Raw genomic sequence first — 22,741 nt, 5'->3', positions numbered from 1 at the left:
AATGATGTTTGCAGGCCTATCCAAACTCCATCCTTGGGTAATTACTTATTCTTCATGAATTTCACCGATGACTACTCTAGGCATCATGGGTGTATTTGCTTAAAGTTAAGTCCGAAATGTTCATATGTTTCAAGAAATTTTTGGTTATGGCTGAAAATATCTATAAATGTACTATGGGCACCCTCCATTCCGATCGAGGGGGGGACTATATGTCTCTTGAATTTAATGCATTTCTAGCTAGTAGTGGGATAAGCCACCAATATACAATGTCGTATACACATTAAAAAAATGGTATTGCTGAAAGAAACAACATGTCTTTTATGGATATGGCACAATGTATGGTCAAGAGTCAAGCTTTACCACATCTGTCTTGGCTTGAAACTATCATGTGTGCTAGTTATGTACTCAATAGGCGTCCTACCAGAGCCTTGCAAGCTATGACTCCTTATGAAGCATGGCATGATAAGAAGCCATCTATTGATACATGCACATTTTTGGTTGTTTAGCTTATGCTTTGGTGCCACAAATGTAGCGCAGAAAATTGGATGATAAGGCTATCAACTGCATTTGTTGGTTACAATCTTGATAGCAAAGGTTACAAGTCATACCACCCACAAATAAAACATATCTTGGTTTCATGAGACACCGTATTTATGGAAGATTTTGTTCAGCCTTTGTTATCATGTACTAGAGATAATAATATAAGTTCTTAAGACATTTATGACACTTTGTTGCCTCTTTTTAATGGTGGAAACTCAAGAATGTAAGTTCCAATAAGGCAAATGTACAACCTATGGAGGTTTTCGAAAACGTTATGGATCGGCTTATTACTGATGCAAATGTACATGATGTACTTCATGTGGAAAGGGTTGAGAATGGGGAGGCTAGGGGTATGCCAAATTGGATGGAGCATACTTCGCATGATAGTAAATTGGATGCACCTATGTCTAGTCATAATTGTTCAAGTTATTGATGCGGATGTAGTTGTACATGATGTATTTCAGCCTATTACTGATGCAGATGTACATGATGTACTTCATGTGGAAAGGGTTGAGAATGAGGAGTCTAGGGGTATGCCAAAATGGACGATGAATACTTTGCATGACAATAAATTCGATGCACCTATGTCTAGTTATACTCGCTCAAGTTCTTGCCTTTGAGGGGTCATTACAATTTTTTAAAAAAAGCCTATCACGTGGGTTTAACAGTGGGAATTATCTTTTTCTATATTCTTTTCACATTTTCACATACAAAAGGGTGTTTAAAAAATGATCCTGAAAAAAAAAATATAGATTGAATAGGAAAAGGTTCCCTTTTATTGGTGAAATTTTTGAGGGCTAGGGATTTTATAAATTGTCCTTGAACACCCGCAATATATAAGTTTTACATATAGTGACCCCCCCTCCCTCCTCCTGAGGTTTTCGCATGCATCATATACATCAGATTGTTATGCTTTGGTTGTTTCTAGTTTGTGTGATGAAGATGAACCTCTCTCTTTTGATGAAGCACAAAATTCAAAAAATTGGATGGCTGCCATGCAATCAGAATATGATGCACTTATAGAAAATGATACATGGACTTTATGTGATTTGCCTCCTGGCAAAAAGTTCATTGGTACAAAGTGGTTTACAAGCTGAAATGTAAGTAAGATAACGAGATTGATCGCTACAAGGCTCGACTTGTTGCAAAAGGTTATGCACGACAGAAAAGGGATTGACTATGAAGAGACTTTTTCTCCCACTTGTCATATGCTTCTATTCGTTTTCTATGTGCATTGGCAGCTCATTTTGGATGGAATGTACATCAATCAAACATTGTTACTGCTTTCTTAAACGGTGATATATTTGAGGAAGTATATGTAACGTATCCTCACATTTTATTCAAGAAAGAACAAGAAAATGAAGTGTGCAAATATAATAAAGCTTTGTATGGGTTGAAGGAGTCTCCTCGTAATTGGTATGAGAAAGCTGACACTCATTTGTTTGAACAAGGCTTTTGTAACAGTCCACATGAGATGACTTTGTATGTCAAACGTGAGGGTGATGTCTTTCTCATCATGGTTCTATATGTAGATGATTTGTTGATCACTGGTCCCAATGAGACACACATTGCTGAATTCAAGTCTGAATTGGATGCCACCTTCAAGATTAAAGACTTGGGGCTTTTGCATCATTACATGGGCATACAATTTAAGCAGTGTGATGGAGATATTGCTTTGTGTCAAGTAAGGTACATTGAAACATTGCTATGTAAGTTTGGACTTGAAGACTGCAAACCTGTTGTTGCTCCAATGAAGTTAAGTATTCATGATGCTGGAGATCTGATGTCTCAGACTGCAGATGCCTTATTTATGTATGCAAAACGAGGCTGGATATTTAGTTTGCAGTAGTCTTACAGGTTAGCAAATTTATGCATAGCCTAAGGTCTAAGCATTGGCAGGATGTCAAGAGGATCTTTCGCTACTTGTGTGGCACATTACATCTTGGGTTGTTTTATCCCAAGTGGGGGTCATTGTTGCTAGATTTGCATGCTTTCTTTGACTTGGATTGGGTTGGCTGTTATGACACGGGAGTGTCCACAAGTGGTTTTGGTTTCATGCTACTTGGAATTTCATGCATATAATAATTGAGCAAGAGTCAACCTATTGTGTGGCCACTTCTAATTGTGAAGCTGAGTACATGACAATCTTTACAATAAAATTCAGTGTGTAAGGATCAGACGCCTTATGGCTGATTTGGGTGTTGGACAAGACATTGCCAACATCATCTACACTGAGAGTCAAAGTGCATTGGCAGTTGCAAGGAAGCTATTTTTCATGCTCGGACAAAGCATATTGAGGTGCATTATCACTATGTTAGGGAGAGACTCTTGGCATGAGAGATCAACTTGACTTATGTGTTGACACAAGACAACCTTGCAGATCTATTCACAAAGGCATTGCCACATTAGAAGTTCAAAGCTTTGGGATTGCTTCCTTTTGTGGATTAATCACGTCCTCAAGGCATGGCACTTCCCTATATACTATGTGCCAACTCTCATTCATCGCATCACTCCCACGAAAAATATGTTACCATATATGTGGTAGTGATGAGTGTGAACACAATTAGGACTGTCGAGGCACTTTTTCCCTCACTAGGAGTTTTTCCCCCATGCATTGTATATACACCCATCACTCTAGGGCTATGTTGTGTGCATGGAGCTTCTTCGTCTTCCCCAAGCTGTGTGTGCATTCCTGCAACCGTAATTCTAATAACTTTATCGGTAGATTTCACACGAAACACATGACTTCATGAATTGAGTGTCCACAAGTGCTCCGTGGCCTAGGAGTCGTTGGGATACGTTGGGATACATAGGACGATGATCACAACTTTTTATCATGGGAACATTGATCATTTTGTGGAGTGGCGAGCCTTTTCTATTTGATTAGGTGAGCACCATTCACATTTTGATAAGCACATTATGGCCATCTCCCAATGCCCAATCGAATTTTGTATCGATGCAAATGTTGTAACCAGTCGGATCTGTTAAAGATGTCAACCAGAAGTAATGATGAAGAGAAACCAGAAGACGATGAAGAGAAGCAGCGACAGGCGGCTCTACGTAGACTGGGTGCTCATCTTTTGAAAGACGCTCATTCCCGAGGGATATCTGTGTGTGGATGGCAGATCACAGCTAAGAAACTCCCCATTCTTAATATGCAGTCTGTTGAACGGTAAGAGAGAGAGAGAGAGAGAGAGAGAGAGAGAGAGAGAGAGAGAGAGTGTTCTTTGTGTTGATCAATAGAGGTACACTGCAAGAGCTTACATCCTTACGCATGCTAAAAGCATGCTCTTAGAGCACAAACCACTCTAGCCACATTATTGTCATCCCAACATTCCTTCAATCGCAACATTTGATCTTCTTGCTCATTAAGAGTGAAAGCCTGTGTGGAGGGTGGCGAGCCTTTTCTAGTTTGGGCCACAATGATGCTACAAGGGAATTCACTTCACAAGAAATGGGTGACATCAAGCCAGGTTTTTGCATAAAGAGTGCCAAAAGCCTTAGATGCATGAGACCATGGATGATGGCAGAAACAAGCCTAAAAATAGGCTCCTAAAATGTCTGTACACACGCTAGGGCCCTACATCCTTAACTGCCCAGAAAAGTGTTGCACTTATTTCAAGTAAAGCTTAATTGTACAAAACTGTAGATTGCCCCAACATAAAATAGAAACAGACAAGTTCATTACCATCCCGAGCTGAAAAAAATCAAAGGTGCCGAGAGATAAGAGGCTAAAACTCTTTGGAGAATTGACTTGTATATATATTTTTGGATTGTTGAATTCCAGACAATTTACCAAATGATGACGCTTAGCCAAAACTCCCTAATGAACATTGTGATGTTGAACATCAAAATGTTTTTTTAGCAAGGCGGTAAGGTACAATGTGTTTGGTACGTGTTCAGTACGTGATGAACGAAGTATTGAATGCTTTGAGTTTTAGGTACATAAAATACATATGCATTTGTTTTCTAAAGCATAAAATCTAGAATATTTTAGGAGCTTTATAATATAGTCATAAGTCGCTCTATAAATGGTAAACCTACAAACCAAGACTGCCATAAACTATAAAATTTAAGGCTTACTCTGCTACGTGGTTGCCGCGGTAGTTGAACTTCAAAAAGGTTTACAGTGCTTGCTTCTTTGGACAACGCCTAAAGCGATGCAGAATAATCTGTTTTGGCTCCATGTCTACAACTTTGTTTACAATCTCTGTTCATCTTCTTCAAGAATCTCTGTTGAAGAATATCCTTGAAACAACTTCAACCACAATTTCATAGACACATCTTTTACTTTTTGGATGACTAGGAAAGGACTATGCTTCCTAAATGATTGTGGGTGGAATGCATATAAAAAATGGGACGAACTGCCAAACCTTTCAACGAGTACATGCCAAAAATGTGATCTAGACTTGACTTTTCTACCTACAACTATCGATTGTGGTAAACCACAAAGAGAATACCAATGCTTGATGGACAATCGTGCTAATGCTTTTGCTGAAACTGTGTCGTGCCAAGGAATGAGCATGCACAATGTCTTGACATGATATACCATGGTGAAACCTTGTGTAGTACTTTAATGCAAACTTTCTATCTTTTCTAGAGTGCGACTCATGTTTCTGTGCTCATCCGTTAGTGAATGTCACGTGCACATCTAACCTTATGTGTACGTGGACAAGCTACTTCATGACATGGGTTCAGTTTTGTTAGCTTAGGAAATGATCTGGCACTTTTGTGAGTCTGTTCGCAGACCGTGCATGTCCAGGTACTTAGATTAGATGCATATCCTCTGGTTGTACACAACATGATCATCAGATTTCAGTCAGAACCCATTAAGAGCATTTTTACAGTTCATAGACCTATTTTCCCTATTTTTGACATTTTACACTTATTAATTTTAAGTGACTTTTGTTGGGAATTGGGTAGGGCAAATTAGCAGAGCAAGTATATAAAGAAACCTAGTGCTAGCACTTTTGGGCAGAGGAGGCAGCAGGAACTTCGGTTCAACAGACAACTTCTTAGCAGGGGGCCCCCCAGCAGACCTATCGTTTTTGCACTAGCTGCAAAGCCTAGCGTTTTTGCACCAAGACAAAGATCAGCCCAGTGTTTTTGCATTGCAGCAGTCTGGCGACAGTAAGACCACAGAACAGCACTAGCGTTAGCAGATTCCCCATAGCATAATAGTCTTCAACCCTGGCGTTTTTGGTTTGCAGATTAGTCTCGGCGTCACCGCGACGGAACACCAAGAAGCACCAGCGATTTTAGTTTTCAGCAGTCAGACATCGCAGTAGGAGTCCCGAACCTCGCAGGTCTCACCTTCTCGCAGTAGATTCTCGTTGCACGGTTAGATCCAGCGCAGTTTGTAGTTTCAGCCCGGAAAACGCAGATTTCAGCATTTGCGTTTTTAGTGCGTCGTTGTTGCATTGTCGTCATCGACATAGAGTCTGCAGATTTCAGCCCTTAGCATTTTCAAATTTCAGCCCGTCTCGTCGTCGTCCTCATCGACGTCGACATTCTTGTCTGGTGTCGTATTCTTCTCTCTCTCTCTCTCTCTCAATCTCAGCAACTTTATTCACAATGTTTATCCACTTTGTTTGTGATCACTTGCACTCTCTCATTAAAGGAACGGAAGGCTCTCCCTTCCATAAGTAAAAGGGACCTTGAGCACAGTTCGGAGCACTCATCTTTAGCAAAGTTCAACATTTACTTCCACGGCACCTAACATTGGTATCAGAGCTTTAACAGTGTTCTGTATCACTCAAGGAAAGAACCACAAGATTTTTTTTTGCTTGTTGAGGTCGCACGTAACCCAAGTCCTCTTGGGCGTGTCGATTCCTAATCGTGTTTTTGAAGAGTGGCAGGAAACCCAAGAAAGAAGGGCTTGTCCAGCTGTCACCAGCGTGTGACTACTATCTATCCTTTTTGTTGATTTCTTTCTTATTATCTATTTACTTTCACTTTTTGGAAACACCCCTCGGGAAATCTAACTGCCCTGCATTGCATAGCTAGTGTGGAACTGTTTAGAGTGAGTCCAGGCCTGAGGGCAAGAGAGCACTAAGGTTGGACAAGGACTATGGTTAGCCAAGTGGGGTCATTGACTAGCCAAAGTGGAATCCTTTGCTACAGAGGCTACATTTCAGTTCTGGGTGTGGCCGCAGTGTACAAAGAGGGTCGGATGACCTAGAAAGATACAATGGCAGCATCTCCTAAAATTTAGGGAACTGCTATTTTGGGACCTGAAAATGTGTTGACGTCATTACCGCCGGAATGACAAGGGGAATATTTTCTTACTCTGCCGTGAAGTCAACTGGGCAACCGGTTGGGATATTTTTAGGCGGCAACCCCGAAACGAGAAAATGCTTGTAAATGTGCCAAGTGGCACCTTCTGGTGCACTTGCCTCATGCAACAAGAAGTGGCGCTGAATTTAGGAGGGGGAGAGCCTCATTTTCAGATTTGTCACAGGTTAAGAGCTATGGAGTGCTTGCTTTCCCTCTTATGCACAGTGCGGTGCCAGGAGTGATGCCTTGCACGCTACGCACTGCCCTCTCTCTCCCCTTTGGTAGTATGTTATGCCCCTCTAGTGGGCTCTTCATTTGACCAATGCACAGTTGTGTGGGTTCATGCGCGATTGCCGAGGCAAGAGCCTCTTGCACAGGTACTGGATTAGCTAGCGGCTAATCCCCCCGCAGGTACAGGTGAATTCGGAGAGGTTTCACGCCAGAAATCTCGTCCGATTCAAAGGGCAAGTAGCCCTACAGGTGCGGGAGCTCGAGGACTTGCTACGGATGCGACCGGCACGCGAAACGGAGCCCGAAACAGTAAATTACAGCCTGCTGTGTATTTTTGCAGGTTTAGGGTTTTGGCCCTAAACGGACCCTAATACCCCCAGGAGGTTCGGGGACGCAAGGGGACCGCTGTACAGGTGATCTGGCGCATTTTCAGGGCTGAAAACAGAGAATTCAGCGTGCTGCAGATTCTCGCCAGGTTTTTCAAAGTGCCTGTATGCGTCAGGAAAGACGGTCAATGCGTGGGAATACTGATTGTGAAGGGTTCTAGTACAGTTATGTTGCCGAAATCGCGCTGGAACAGTGGAAATTCAGCCTAGTTTGTGCGGGGCAGCTTGTAGGAACCACAGCGTTTATTCCCTCTTTTGAACAATAAAGAAATACCGAAAGGGGCGCCTAATTTAGGGGCCAATCTGGTGTCCGTCTACTCATACAGGTGCAATCTAGCAGCTTGTATCCCTCTCCCCTTTGTTGTGTCTTGAAAGTACAGGTAAAATAGACGACTAATAATGGGTGAAAGCTAAATCAAGGTTTAAAGTAAAGTCTACCGCCCTTTTTGGATTGAACAGGCCGGTTTCATGGTTCCATCGACGGGATTAAATCACTTTTTCCCATAGAAGTGAGCCTTGGTCAGTTTTGGGCTTGAAGACACAGGGGATCATAGACCAGACACAGGGAATTGCAATTATGGCTGACAGACCAGATGATGTGACTGAAGAGGTTTCCTCTTCACAGGGTCAACAGACACACGAAGTGGGTGAGTCCTCAAGACCACGACAGACAGATGACCATATATTCAGGACCCAGTTGGCTACTGCTGTGGCTATGTTCACACAAGTAATGCAGAATCCGAGGTTTTTAGCCTTTCTACAACCTCCTGTTCCGTCTCAGCAAGTTGGGTCACTGGATCATATTCAAAAGCCTGTTAAGGCTCGAGCACAGGTGATTCATACCACACAGTGAATGGAAACACCTGTACACTTGACGGAGAATATGCAATCTCCACAACCTATGCCTAAGGTGCAAGAACAGGTGGCTGAGATGCCAGTCTTTCAAGCTGTACCAGTTCAGCCCGCCACCTTTCAGCACCCTATAGCTGGTTCTAATGGGCAGGGAAGCAACCTACAGGCTATGCAACAAGTCTTCCCACCACCTTCAGTACACCTTGGCTATTTTGGAGGTGGATCGGTATTCCAGAGCATGGCTGGTCATGCACCTGGAAATCAGTTTTACACGCCAGGAACAGTGTTCGGGAGTGCTCAAACGATGATGCCTAACCCCATGTACAGTGTCATGGGTATGCAACCAGGGTTTCAAAGCACTCAGGGCCAATTTGGGATGCCACAGGCAAATTTTGGTATGGCTGGAATTACAAATCAGCAGCCAAATATGGCATTTCCAGGTCAAGTAAATAGCGGCCAAGGAACACAGATGAACCCTAATAGTGTTCCCATGTTTCAGTCACTTCCATATGACAATTTAACGCCGCTGGAGAGGCCAACTCCGTACAAAGAAGGTGGCAAAGGTGTGTCATTCACGACCTTTACAGGGTTTGATGACAGGAAGAAGGCTCTTTCATTCCTCCAGCAGTTTGACAAGGCCTATGCAGGGGGAAACTTTACAGAGGCTTCAAAGGTCCGCAAGGCAGCCACTTTCTTGACAGGGAATGCGGGACAATGGTGGACAACTTTATTGCTTCAAGGGCAAGCTCCGTCCACATGGATTTACTTCAAGTAGATTTTTGCAGCAACATGGTTATCTGATGACTTTGAAGCAGATGTCATGACAGAATGGCACCAACTTAATGCTGCCACTTGTAGAAATCTGGATGATTACAATCGGAAGTTTTGGAAAGCTCTACTTCCAGTAACTTCCTATAGGTTTGTGCCATTGACAGAACAGATTGAAAAATACAGTTGTGGCCTACCTAAAGGATTGAGAAAGTACTGTACAAAGACAAAAGTCACTACTTTGACGCAGCTCATCGAGGTAGCAAACACTGGCAATGGTTTGCTCAAGGGAGAAGATTGTGAATTTAACACTGGCGTCAAGGCAGGATCAGGCAAGAAAAATTCAGCCAAGAAGCACGTTCCCAATGAGGCTCCTAAAGGGACTCAGGAGTCAGCCAACGCAGGGAAAGACAAAGCTACGGCTGAATCAGAAAAAGGACCAGCAAAGAAATGGAAAAGACGTTTTCCTCGCAAGTCAGAAGAGCAAAAGAAGGTCCTGAGGACAGAGAACAAATGCTTTATATGTGAGCAGCCTGGCCACATTGCTTACAAATGTCCTACAAAGAAAAGGCCAGCTGATTCTGATGACAAGGAAGACAGGAAAGGAAAGAAGCCCATGGCTGGTCTAGTGCCAGATATGGTGGGCGATAAGCCAAATTCAGATGCAAGTGAGCTTTGCAGAGCGTGGGGAAAGGTCAGGGATCAAACAGTGCTTATCTTCTTTGATCCAGGTGCCAAAGCCAACTTCATTTCCCCAGAATTGGCTTCAAAGTTGGGAATCAGACCTGAAGAGATGGGGTATACAGCAGAGGCAGGTTTGGCATGTCCTGGCCATACAGAGGCTGTGACACCCATCATTGGAAAGTTGCGTCTACATATCCAGTCCTATGTAGATGTTGAAGAATTTTACATCATGCCACTGGACGGATGTGATGTGTTGTTAGGTATTCCTTGGTTGTTTCGTGTACAGGGAATCATGGATGCCTACAACAAAAAGATCACTATACAGAGCAGGGGAAAGACTCACATTCTGGATGTAAAGCTTAAAGGGGAGTCTATTCCTACTGTATCAGCTTCTGCTATTACTTCTGTAATGAAAAAGCATCTTTCTGCGTACTTGGTTTTTGCACGTGAAGTGTCAGATTGTGATGAATCAAATTTATCTGTGCTAGATAAAGAAAGGTCAATGTTTTTACAACAGTATAGTGACTGTTTTTCCGATTCATTACCGTCTCAATTACCGCCAGAGAGACCCGAGGACCATGCGATAGATTTGGTGCCAGGCAGTAGCCCACCAAATAAGCCTCCGTACAGGGTTAGTGCGGCTCAGCAGAAAGAGATAATGGGCCAAGTACAGGAGTTGTTAGAAAAGGGGCTGATTCAGCCCAGTTCATCTCCATTCTGTTCTCCAGTGTTGTTGGTGCAGAAAAAGGATGGCTCATGGCGTATGTGCATCGACTACCGTGCACTGAACAAGAATACCATCAAGAATAGGTTCCCTATACCTAGAATTGATGATATTATGGACAAATTAGGAGCAGCTATGTTTAGCAGGATAGATCTAAAGAGTGGGTACCATTAGATCCGCATTAGATCAGAGGATGTGCACAAGACTGCTTTTAGAACGACGTTTGGCCTTTACGAATTTTTAGTGATGCCCTTTGGTCTCACAAATGCTCCTGCTACATTCAATAGGATGATGGACAGAATTTTCCGTCCACACCAGCAGTTTGTTGGTACATTCTTTGATGACATGATAGTCTACTCAAAGAATGAAGAGGAGCATAGGCATCACTTGGCCATTGTGTTCAAAGAGCTACGCAGTCATAGGTTGCTCATCAATGCAAAGAAAAGTGAGTTTTTTCTGGAAGAGATTCACTTTCTGGGACACATTGTCTCAAAGGATGGTGTCAGAATGGATCCTGCAAAAGTTGAAGCGATCAAGTCATGGCCAAATTTGAAGACGGTGCATGATGTCCGAAGCTTTTTGGGACTATGCTCCTATTACAGAAGGTTTATCCGAAATTTCGCTGAGATTGCTTCACCTTTACATGCTCTTCAAAAGAAGGCAGTCACCTTTAGATGGACACAGAAAGAGATTTCAGCTTTTAATCTCTTAAAGGAAAAGATGACTTCAGATCCAGTCATTGTGTTACCAGATCTTAGGAAGTCATTTGTGGTCCAATGTGATGCCTGCGGTAGTAGCATTGGTGCAGTGCTAATGCAAGATGGCAGGGTAGTAGCCTATGAGAGCAGAATTTTGCAAGGGCCAGAGATGACCATGCAGGTCTATGAGAAAGAGTTACTGGCTGTGATTCATGCGCTCTTAAGTTGGAAACACTACTTGCTAGGTGCGGATTTCGTTGTCCAAACAGATCATCAGACCTTGCGATACTTCTTGACACAAACAAAGTTATCTGAGAAGCATATGTGATGGGCAAATATCTTGTCCATGTTCCATTTTCAGATTGTGCATGTAGAAGGCAAGAAGAACATTGTGGCTGATGCCTTGTCTAGGAAGCCACAAATTTCAGCTGTGTCGATTCCTTATCATCATGAACTTGATGATATGAGAGAACAGTATGCAAATGATGAAGATTTTGCAAGGGTCTTCGAGCAACTAATGGATGGACAACGTCATGAACACTATCTTCTTAAAGACGGGTTCATGATGATGCATGGCAGATTGTGTGTCACAAAGCCATTGCGACGCAAAGTTATGGAAGAGAGTCATGTCCCATCGTATGCAGGGCATCGTGGTATCGATGCTACAGTTAAAGCGGTTGAGACATTCTTCTATTGGCCTACATTGAGAAGGGATGTGGATGCCTTTGTGCGAGAATGCCTAATATGCCAAAAGGTCAAGTTTGACAGGCAAAGGGCACCAGGGCTATTGCAACCACTACCTATTCCAGATAAACCATGGGAAAGTATTGCTATGGATTTTATCTTTGATCTTCCGAGAACGCAGACAGGAAATGATGGTATTTGGACCATTATTTGCAGATTCAGCAAACAGACTCATTTTATTCCTGTCAGGAAGAAGATAAAGCCAGATCAGATGGCACGCTTGTTTATGAGCAATATTTTCAAGTATCATGGCATGCCACAGTCGATTGTTAGCGACCGTGATCCACGCATGACAAGTTTGTTCTGGAGAGGCTTGTTTGAGAATATGGGCACTACGCTCAAATTCTCTTCGTCATTTCATCCTCAAACAGATGGGCAGTCAGAAGAGGCAAATTCTACTGTCCTAGATCTGCTGAAGTGCTATGTGTCAGAGCATAAAGGAAAGTGGGAGCAATATTTGCCATTGGTGGAGTATGCATACAATAATACAGTGCATTCATCAACTGGCAAGGCACCTTTTGAGATAGTTGAAGGTGGCAAGAAAGCCTCCCATACTGCATACAAAGGACAAGATATTTGAAGCAGATAAGTATGTTCAAGACATGGATGAAATGTACAAGAAGGTCAAAGTGGCCTTAGAAAGGACTCAGGCAAAGCAAAAGAAAGCAGCTGATCGTCACCGTCGTGAAGTGGTATATTCACTTGGTGATTGGGTGCTTTTACGCTTTGAAAAGGCAAGGTTAAAGAAGATGAAGGGCAAGGAAAGACTGTTTCCAAAGCTCAGCATGCGTTACTATGGGCATTTTCAAGTATGCGACATAATCAGTGATGTTGCATATAGGCTGAAATTGCCTGACAGTTGGAAGATTCACAATGCGTTTCATGTGAGTCTTCTCAGACCCTATGTGGGTGATGTGCCAGAAGATATGCCAGCTAAAGATCAGCCGGAAGTCGAGGAACTTGACGAATCCGGTTCCTGTTCAGAAGGCTCTTGCCTTGGCAAACGTGCATAAACCCCCAGAACTGTACATAGGTCAAATGAGAAGCCCACTAGTGGGGCATAACATACTGTACGTAGGGGAGAAAGAGAGCAGTATGTAGCGTGCGGGGCATCACTCCCGTGACCATACTGTGCATAGAGGGCAAGGTAAGCATTCCATAGCTTCTGTACCTGCTACAATCCACCTGAGGCTGAAAATGGCGCCCCCTTTGTTGATATGCAGCTCGTTTTTGCCTCCCAGAGTGGCAGAATCGCTCACAGGCTGACACGTCGCCCAATTTCCGAGTTTGGGCTTTCCCTGCTAAAAATATCTCAACTGGTGCGTCAGTTGAGTTGGCAGCAGAGCAATAAAATATTCCCCTTGTCATTCCAGAGCTAATGACGCGAACACATTTTCCGGTCAAAAATAGCAGTTCCCTAAATTTTAGGAGATGCTTCCATGGCGTCCCTATCGGTCTCCTGACCATCGTTGAAGACTACCATTTGACCAACATCTACAATGTGGGTTAATTTACTAGCCCCTTTCAACTTATAAAGTTGCAGTGACTTGACGAGTGGCCCAAATTCCAGTTTGGCGCACACGAGCTTCCATACTCATCAGAATTCAGTGCTAACTGGCCCGGGCAGTCCCTGTCTGACCGACCTAGATCCCCGATGTGAGAAACCCATTTGGCTGCAGCCGTTTCAGTGGCCATGCAATGTCCACTTGCACCTTTTCAAGGGTTTTGGGACAAACAAGTAAAAATAAAATAAATATATCTAATACTTATTTATGGAAGGCAACAGGAAAAATACACCTCTTGGTGACACGTAATGCTGTAACTCGTCCTGTTGACATTGTATGGTCACTTTCCAAATCGACCAATGCTGGAAGCCAAAGCGGCGCTGACAAATGTGTACCAATTATTCACGTTCTAGCGGGTTCGGTGGTTCAGGAGAGTACACCGGCGATGGAATGGCTGCGGGAATGTCCGGAACTGGAATGGGTTCGGGAATAGGCGCAGGAGCAGGTTCTGACAGAATAGGATTCTCTGGGAGAATTTCGTCTGGCACTCCGTCTACGTACGACAGGTACGGAACGGGAACATCATATGCGTCATCGGCCATGAGGCAGTAAAGCCTGCGACGCGGAGTGTGTGTCCAGAAGAAAAGAGTGCAAGCAAGCCAGCGTTGCAAAATTGCCCTGTGTTGGTGGTTCGTTGCGTAGAAAATAATGTAGCCATGCTGTATTTATAAAGGGGTCAAGCAGCCAGCGTATTAACCCCAGCGTAGAGAAAAAAAAGAGGCTCTGCCAGCGTGCGATTTTAGCCAGCGAATAACTCAGCCAGCGATCAATTGCAATTTCAGCCACGTAATTTGTGTGCAATACGTAAAAAGAAACAGCCAGCCAGCGAATTCTATGTGTGAAACGCTGCAAGGGGTCAATCGCTGGGAAAGTAGTACTGCTTGGAGAGAGTCCTGTCTCTTGGTGCCCAAAGGGTGTGTCTGTTGGAAAGACTTTTCATGCGAAAGGGTGCGAGCGGCCAATTTGAACAAGGACTCACAAGTTGCCGGGTACGTTGCACACACACATGTCGCACACACACATCACTGTATGCTGTAGTATAGTATAAGTATGAATTGGATAAAACACTTAAGTTACCTCATACTCAGATTCGTGTGTATACCACCGTTCTTCTGCTGCCATACAACACGTAGAGTGTCGCGGGGAGGGTGAGCAACGGCGATGTACAAGCCAAGTCCAAAGGCCCCGGGAAAAAATTTGCTCTGATACCACTGTGAAGAACACTACTACTAAGTGTGTTTATTCATAACTGTACTTAGATGAAAACTTAAAATTGAACTAGACTAGAGACAAAGACACAAGAGAGGAATGTGTGTTTGATTGATTGAATCTGTTACAAGAGGGTTTCTTATATAGAATTTGAAAAGACATGATCAAAAGACATGACCATAGGCCAATAGACATGACTCTAGGCCAATAGTCGTGTCTCTCTGATGTAGAGTTGTAACCCTTCGGCGTAAAGGTGCAGCCATTCGCTGAAGAGACATGGCTCTTCGCCGATAGGTGCAACTCTTGGTCGAAGAGACGCATCCTTTCGAGAATAGGGGTCTCTGATCTGGTACGTCTTTGTATCTGCAATAAAATCACGTAAAGAAGGTAAAGAATACATCACAATCGTGACAGACGACACGCGACAGGAGTAGTGGAATTCCACCCTAGAGAGTATTAGCCCCAAACCTTGGCGCCCCTTTCGGTATTTCTTTATATTGCATCAACTCAGTACAAGCCGGTACTCCAAATTTTGCACCTTCTCCAAGAAGCATGCCAGAGAATGAGCCCTAATCTCATATTTAAAGGCTCTAGGCCCCAAAAGCAGTTTTACCTGAAAAGCCTTCAAACTTAAAAGCTCTTGGTTCAAAAGCAATGTCAAAAAGCTACCAGCGTAAATCACGGAATTCTGTACATTAGTTATCGCAAGACGCGGAAATCCGTTCAGTTTGCCACGTCATCATGTCAGCGTAATTTTCGGAATTTCCGTATAGCTGCCACGTCAATAGCTGCCACACAAGACTTTCAGTGTGTGTGTGTGTGGGTCTTGCTCTATTTAATCCTTTATGCCACTTAGGGACCCATCGGACGGGGTCCCCATAAGTTGGTAGGACTTCTTCTTCTGTTGCTTGTTCTCCTTAGGGTTTAGGCCCCACGGCCGGCATCTGCAAGTTGGCTCCATTCTTCAGGGCTTTTACATGTCAACAGTTTGTGACATGATCATCCTGTATGAAGAAGGGAAGCCAGATTGAGCAGTTTGCACTGTGAATAATCTTTGAGAAGAGGAAAGGCTAGACTAATGTGTCTGTGCCGTCTTGCCTATATCTCCTGTCTGCAATCCTTTGATGTCAACCAAAACAAAATCCGCGCCAACAACGCCAACAAACCGCATCTCGGTGTGGCTCTCAATGTGAATGAGCTGGGAGTGGCCGACTGCCTAGGTCGGGAGATAAGTCTGCTCTAAGGTTACGGAGGGTGAGTGTAAGCAACTCTTAAGGTAGCAATCCAAATGATCAGGAATATAGAAGAGCAACTGCACTACCATCCAAGCCAAGCTCCGGGTGACTGCGGATGTAGTTGCAGGATGCCTGATCTCCCGCACCTTGCGGGTTAACTCTCCAAGAGAGTCCAAAGCATTGAAGTCCCTCTCCAATTTGTAGATCCAAGCAATGAACCTGTCCAAGAAGAGATCCGAGTTCCTCTCCCTAAGTCCATGTAGTTGCTCCTGTGTAAGCAAGTGATCTGATGTGTCAAGGTCAAGTGGTAAGTGTGTCCACCCAAGATGGTGGTGTCGTCTCTGGGAATGTTGGAATCCCATATGCCATGAGCATGGCCATATCTCGTGTGAACTCCTTTGATGAGTGCATAGGTGTGTCCATAGAAAACCACAACTCACCACCCCCTCTGGAGTGGGCTACCGCCCAATGATGGCTGGAATGAATGGATGATGAAGATTTCTTCGCAGATTTCTTGACTTGTTGGCAGAATACCCGGAAGCCATACAACTCCGTACCAATACCTCACCTTGAAAAGGGAGGGATGTCACGTGCACATCTATTCCTATGTGATATATGTGGACAAGCTGTAACTCCTACTTCTAGGGTTTAGGATAGCCTAGGAAGTGTTCCGGCACCCTTGTGAGCCTGTGCGAAGGACGTGCACGTCCAGGCACTTTAGATTAATTGCATACCTTCTGATTGCACATGAGCATAGCCAATGTCTGCTGCGTGTAGGCATTGGGGAGTGTTCCCATACGGTTGTATTAGTACTCAGCCTAGGGAATTATCTGCCAAATGCTCAAATTAACCTGCGACTGGAACTAACACTTCAAATAAACCACGGCGTGGCAGCTAGAGTGCTCCCAAGCAGACAGTGACACCCTGTAGGCCCCAAAGACTGGCGCCCCTTTCCATAGTTCTTTATTCTTATTAAACTTGGGAGAAAACGTGTAAATTCCTACGAGCTGTCCCACTTTTACAGGGCTGAAAAAGAGTAGCCCGATTTCGGCAGCATAACCGTAGTAGGAGGCTTCACAGACAAAATCCCGTTCAAAAGGTACTTTTCCGGCGCATTCGAGCACTTTCCAAACCTGGTGAGAATCTACAGCACGCTGAATTCTCTGTTTTCTGCCCCAAAAATGCACCAGAACATTGGTCAATGATCCCCTCGCTTCCCCGAAGCTTTTAGGGGTATTAGGGATCAATTAGGGTCAAAACCCTAAACCTGTACAAAAACACAGCATGTTGTAATTTACTGTTTCGGGCTCCGTTTCACGTGTCAGTCGTATCCATAGCAAGCCCTCGAGCTCCCGCACCTTTAGGGCTACTTGCCCTTTTAATCGGACGAGATTTCTCGCGTGAAATCTATTTGAGTTCACCTGTACCTGCGGGAGATTAGCAATTAGCTAATCCAGTACCTGTGCAAGAGGCTTTTGCCTCGGCAATCACGCATTACACAACTGTACATACATATGAAAAGCCCTCGAGCGGGGCATCACGTTTTTGTATTGAAAGGGGAAAGAGGTGCACGAGAGCGGAATCATCGTGCTACATTGAATAGGGGAGAAGGCAAGGTGTCCATTGAATCTGTGATCACCTGCACCCACTACTCACACACACAGTAGCTTTGGAATGATAGAAAATCAGCCTTTCCCATTTTGGGTGCCCCCAATAGAGGTGTACTTGCAGATTATTCATTGGTCGCTAAGTGTCCACCCACAACTTATAAAGTGTAGCGTGGGGCCTAAATGACTTTGAACTGAGCCTAGTCCACCTTTTACTGCTCGGATTTCAGTGCCGATTGGCCCGACCAACTTGTGTTGACCTAGCGCCTTCACTGTTGCGGGTGAAACTCTCGGTTGTCGGCTGTTTCAAACTGGCCATACATTGTCCGGCCATTTGTGACTTCAAAAGAGAGGCCCAAAAATCAAATAAAAATCAAGGGAAAGAAACTAACAACTAAGGTTAGTGGTGTCACAGCCTCGTGACAAAAGGAGCAGCACCAGGCAACTCGGATAAGTGCCTGTGGCCAAAGGAGAGATTCTGTGCTGCTAAAACTTGCCTTCCGGTGTGTGGTTGGGGGTGAGCGTGTGCATAAGTGAAGCTTGTTTTGGAGTATGGATTGTTGTTTTTTTTGTTTTTGTTTTTCCATTTTATATGTGTGTTGTTTCTCTCTTTTGTTTTTCTTTATGTTCTTTTCTTGACGAGGTTTGGATGGGTTGGTTCCTTGCTCTGTGTACCGGGTCTTTTGGGACAGGAGCCACCTTTAGCAAGTGGACCATCTTCTAGAGACCTTGTTTGCAGCTCCAGTTCAGTGCCCCGATGGTTCTTCCTCTGTATCTCCCTTAGCATATTTCTTGGTGATTTCAGTTGCCTCTTATATACCGTCTTTGTCATCGACTGCTACCCTTCTTCTGTGCTTCCTCACATTCATGGCTGCAGATGGTACTGGTTGGTGGGCTCCCACCCGATCCCTAGCAGCTGTTCAGTTTGTTTATCGCTGATACTGCTGGTGCCTTTCTGTTCTTCTTGGGATTTTGGAGTACAGTTGCAGAGTGAACTTTTGGTGGGAAGTGCCTACCTTTCAAAGGCAGCCGTCATCCTTCATAGGTGGCCAGGGCACGTTTTACTCTCTTTAAGAGAGGTTTTTCCCCCTGGCCCTTTTTCAGTTTACACAGTTTTTCAGTCTATGCCCATGTGGCCAGTTGTACACGTGTCTCCAGATTTTGCCTTTGGGCCTGCTATGTATTTCAGTTATATACTTGCCCTCAGAATTGGTACCATTTGGGCCTTCTGAAGGATCTTTTCAAGTACTAGAAATCAGCTCCAAAAAATAAAAGATTTATGTGTTGAGTTGAAGTAGGACATAGGCCCATGAGGTAGAGGGGAAGGAGCCTTCATGCATAATAAAGACTCCTCTCAGTTAGGGTCGTGCAGAATGAGTGTGCTGGACATGTTGCTCAATGGGCCCCCCCCCCCCCCCCCCCCCCCCCCCCCCCCCTCTCTTTCGCTCCACCATTCTCTCTGCATCATGCCACTCAAAATCAGCCCCCTGGTTTACCCTGCCAGTAGTCACATGACAATAATGGACTTGAGGTTGTGAGAGCTGACAAGGTGTAATTGGTGTCTCTTTTGCTCCACCATTCTCTCTGCATCATGCCACTCAAAATCAGCCCCCTGGTTTACCCTGCCAGTAGTCACATGACAATAATGGACTTGAGGTTGTGAGAGCTGACAAGGTGTAATTGGTGTACAGAGAGTGACAGCCCCTCTAAACGTTTTACTTCTAAAAATTCTAAAGCTGGGTATTTGATCCCTGACTCAATTGCATAGCTTAATTCCTTAATTGTCAGTGATTGATATGAAGCTCCTTTGTTTTAGGTTTTGATACATGTGGTGATATGCCAGGTACTCAGTGCATGAGTTTAGTCCTCATTCTTTGATGGAATAGCCTGATACCTTTATGCAAGTTACAAGTGTATTAACTCAAGGTGGGCCTCTGATGCAGATGGGAACAACTGCTGGGTACGTCTCATCTGCCAGAGATGGTCTTTGGGGACAGTGCCCTAGAACTTGTGCACAAAGCTTCAGGAATTTGTATCCATTTCAATGCTCTTGATGCATTGCGCAGTTGGAAGGAGGAAGGCTTACCTCCTGTTGAGGTTCCTGCTGCAGCTAAATGGAAGATGCGAAGGTCTGACCATCAATCCTCACCAATAATGGATTGTTGCCACTGTTAATGAACAACGGTTATTTTATTACCCCTTTCTCTGCTTTCAGCAAACCAAGCGAAGAGATTGTGTTGGATTATGACTATACTTTCACGACATCTTACAGTGGCAGTGAGTCATTTGCCTGCAGCACCGATAGTCAGGTTTGCTTCTATGCCCTCAAAAGTCATGCTAGTGTTTTCAGAAAACCCTAAAAAGTGTAGTAGCGTAGATAATACTGTGTTGTTCACCTCAAATGTCAAGTATGGTCCTTGTGAGAGGGAGTTTTGATTGTGGTATGTGACTTGAGAAGCAGATATACTGTTGTCTCGTGTTCACCATTGGTTTTGTGATTGGTAGAAGACATTTTTGGGTCTTTGGAGCTTTTGAAGCTCTTCAATTTATGAACTTACGACATAAGATCTATAAAGCAATAGTGTTCTTTCTTAGGAAGAACCATAATTTTCGTTTATCACCTTGCAAGTCAAAAAAGCTTGTGCTCTCAAAATATTCACCATATGAAAGCATAGAAGCATACAAGCGGCTATGATGTATTGTGCAGTAACTCTGACACATACCCTGTCTTCATAACAGAGTAAGATTAAGGAGTTTTGTTTTGGGGGGGGGGGGGGGTGTGCGTGCGCTATAGACCACCTTGGTTGCAGCGACTCGTGGTGCATGTGGCAGGAAAAATGAATCTCCTGGCAGCAGATGGACTGTAGTATAGAGCAGTGCAAACCGATTCACGGGCGCGTGCTGGAAGGAGTCGTCACCACCCCGCTGCCATAGATTTGCAGGTTAGGGCTAGTTGGTCACGACGGGGCGTCTTCCTGACTTCAACTATATGTACGACAAAGTAAGGCTTAATCAGAGACAGTTCTGTATTTACGTTTGTAAAGTGGTATTTTTTCATAGGAAACAATCTTTCAATTTTTTGGCTACTCTTGAATCTTTTGTGCATCTTGTACTTTCCACGTGATGAAGATTGCAATGGCTTTACTAAAATAAAACGTTTAATTAAGTTACAAAGTTACGAACTCTGTTTTGATCATAAATTTAGTTGCACTCTACCAGGAACCCTGTTGTACTGCATGTAATTTCTTTCCTGTTTCCTGTAATGGCCTTAGCCTGACAGTGGGATTATATGACGACGCAAGGGGCTCACTATTCATGTGTGAAACGGCTATTTGTGATTAAGTTGACATAACTTTTGTTTACCTTGAGCTCGCTCATCCTACCATTTGTTTTCTTTTGGTTGTGTGTGTGTCTAGTGGAGAAGCTTTAGGTAGGCGCTGACACCATGATTTGGTTTGATCATTCTTCATTGTGAGCTCAATTTGAGCTGGACAATTATTTCTTGATTGGCAGTGCATTTCATTTACTGTCGCAGAACTTGTTGAACCACTTTTTATCTTCTTCTTTTTACTTTTTACTGAGGCTTTGCTCATGCATTTTTCTTGAAGTTGCATATTTGTTCTCAAGAGTGTAGGATGTGATTGATGTAAATGATCAATATTTACCTTACTGTGTGCCTGTAATAGAAAAGCTGATGCCTTTTTACTGCATGGTAAACGAGTTGAACATATCTCGTAAGAGGTTTTCCTTTCAGGCAGAAGGGTTAAAGCTTGAGTGGTCAGAAACTGAAGATCACATTGACCTTGTATCCTTGCAAGCACGAGATCCTATCGTATTTTATGATGAGGTAGAGTTTTTGGGTTTGGGAAAACCAAGTTTTTAAGTTATGAGTGAACCTTTGTGGCTCAGTATATGGTTTTGGTGTTTAGGTGGTGCTTTATGAAGATGAGTTGGCAGACAATGGAGTCTCATTACTTACAGTAAAAGTGGTATGTTCATTTACAGCCAGTTATATTCCATCTAGAGCTTTAGAACCCGTTCACTTTAAAATTATATTTCCATGCAGAGGGTTATGCCAAGCTGTTGGTTCCTTTTGCTACGATTTTGGGTGAGGATGCAATCTAACTTGTTCTAACATGCACAATACTTTTTGAGATTTTTGACTGAGGTACAGCAAATTTTGCAATATTTTCCCAGCTTAGAGTAGATGGAGTGCTGATGCGGTTGAGGGATACACGCATGTACTCAAGTTTTCAGCAGGATGCTTCCGCTTTCCCTACAGTGCTTCGGGAGCGTTCTATAAGAGAAGGCAAAGTTCAAGACCTGCTAGCTGTAAGGATATCAACCTAGCTTTTCTTAACTTCATATTTCATTGCTATAACGTTTATGAGGTCTTCAACAGAGAGGACCGTTGCCAGACATGCTAGCTGATACAGATGGAAGCTTGGTCTATGACAAGCTGAAAATTTGCAAACAGTACACGGAAACGCTAGCGGCAATCAGAGTTAGATAAACGGCATTGATGCTGCATGTGAGGAAATTCGAGCTGTTAGAAGGCCATTGATGTATTGTTGCCTTAGTTTGTTCCTTGCAGTTTGTGGGCACCTTATATCTATGTAGAGGCTATGTAGGAGGAAGAAAAAGCACACTTCATGACTTTGTGTAATGGCTTTGACTCTGGACAACAACACGTTGTGAGGTGAATTGAGGTATTGTCACAGTAACGTGTCCCTTCAAATCTGTGGGCACCTTATCTCTGTGTAGAGGCTTTGTAGGAGTAAAAAAAAAGTGAACTTATGATTTGATGTGTGACTGATGTATTGCACCATTCATTCCCATCTTAAAAACGAGACTTTAAGATTGCACCATGTTGTCGGTGGTACTGTCGAATTGTCGTAAGAAGTGTTTGAAAAGAAGACTTGCAGATTGAATGGGCATTTTTGTGATGTTTGTACTGAAAATGTGGCAAAAGGTGCGTGAATGGTGGCAACAAGGGGTCTGGCAGCAATGAAGGTTCAGTAGTGATTTCCTCTCTCTTCCCTTTTAAACCTGCTTTTTTCTTTCTCAAAGATTCTTTTTGAAGCTGTTTCCCTTCTACGGGGATTCTTTCTGCAAGAACAGGTTTAGGTTCTTTCTCTGAAACAAAAAAGATCCCCAAGCCCCCCCATGCACACATAATCATCTCGCCCCTTTTCTTTGGCCTTTGAAGGTTGTGATGTGTT

General features: G+C 43.7%; 1 protein-coding gene across 1 annotated transcript; it reads left to right on the top strand.

Moving 5' to 3' along the window:
• The first annotated feature begins 3,431 nt into the window (after positions 1-3,431).
• Positions 3,432-22,384, top strand: LOC147464604 (TIP41-like family protein). The gene is made up of 8 exons (XM_086515953.1): positions 3,432-3,712; positions 19,463-19,648; positions 19,735-19,828; positions 21,274-21,366; positions 21,449-21,508; positions 21,586-21,627; positions 21,717-21,851; positions 21,922-22,384. The coding sequence occupies exons 1-8, from the start codon at positions 3,474-3,476 to the stop codon at positions 22,030-22,032; spliced, it is 960 nt and encodes a 319-aa protein (XP_086372079.1). The 5' UTR covers positions 3,432-3,473; the 3' UTR covers positions 22,033-22,384.
• The last annotated feature ends 357 nt before the right edge of the window (positions 22,385-22,741 follow it).

Source organism: Adiantum capillus-veneris, chromosome 1 (genome assembly GCF_014529385.1).
Source record: "Adiantum capillus-veneris isolate H3 chromosome 1, ASM1452938v2, whole genome shotgun sequence".
Taxonomy (NCBI): Eukaryota; Viridiplantae; Streptophyta; class Polypodiopsida; order Polypodiales; family Pteridaceae; genus Adiantum; species Adiantum capillus-veneris.
Note: the sequence above shows the minus strand (reverse complement) of the source record. Positions and strands in the feature narration are given on the sequence as shown.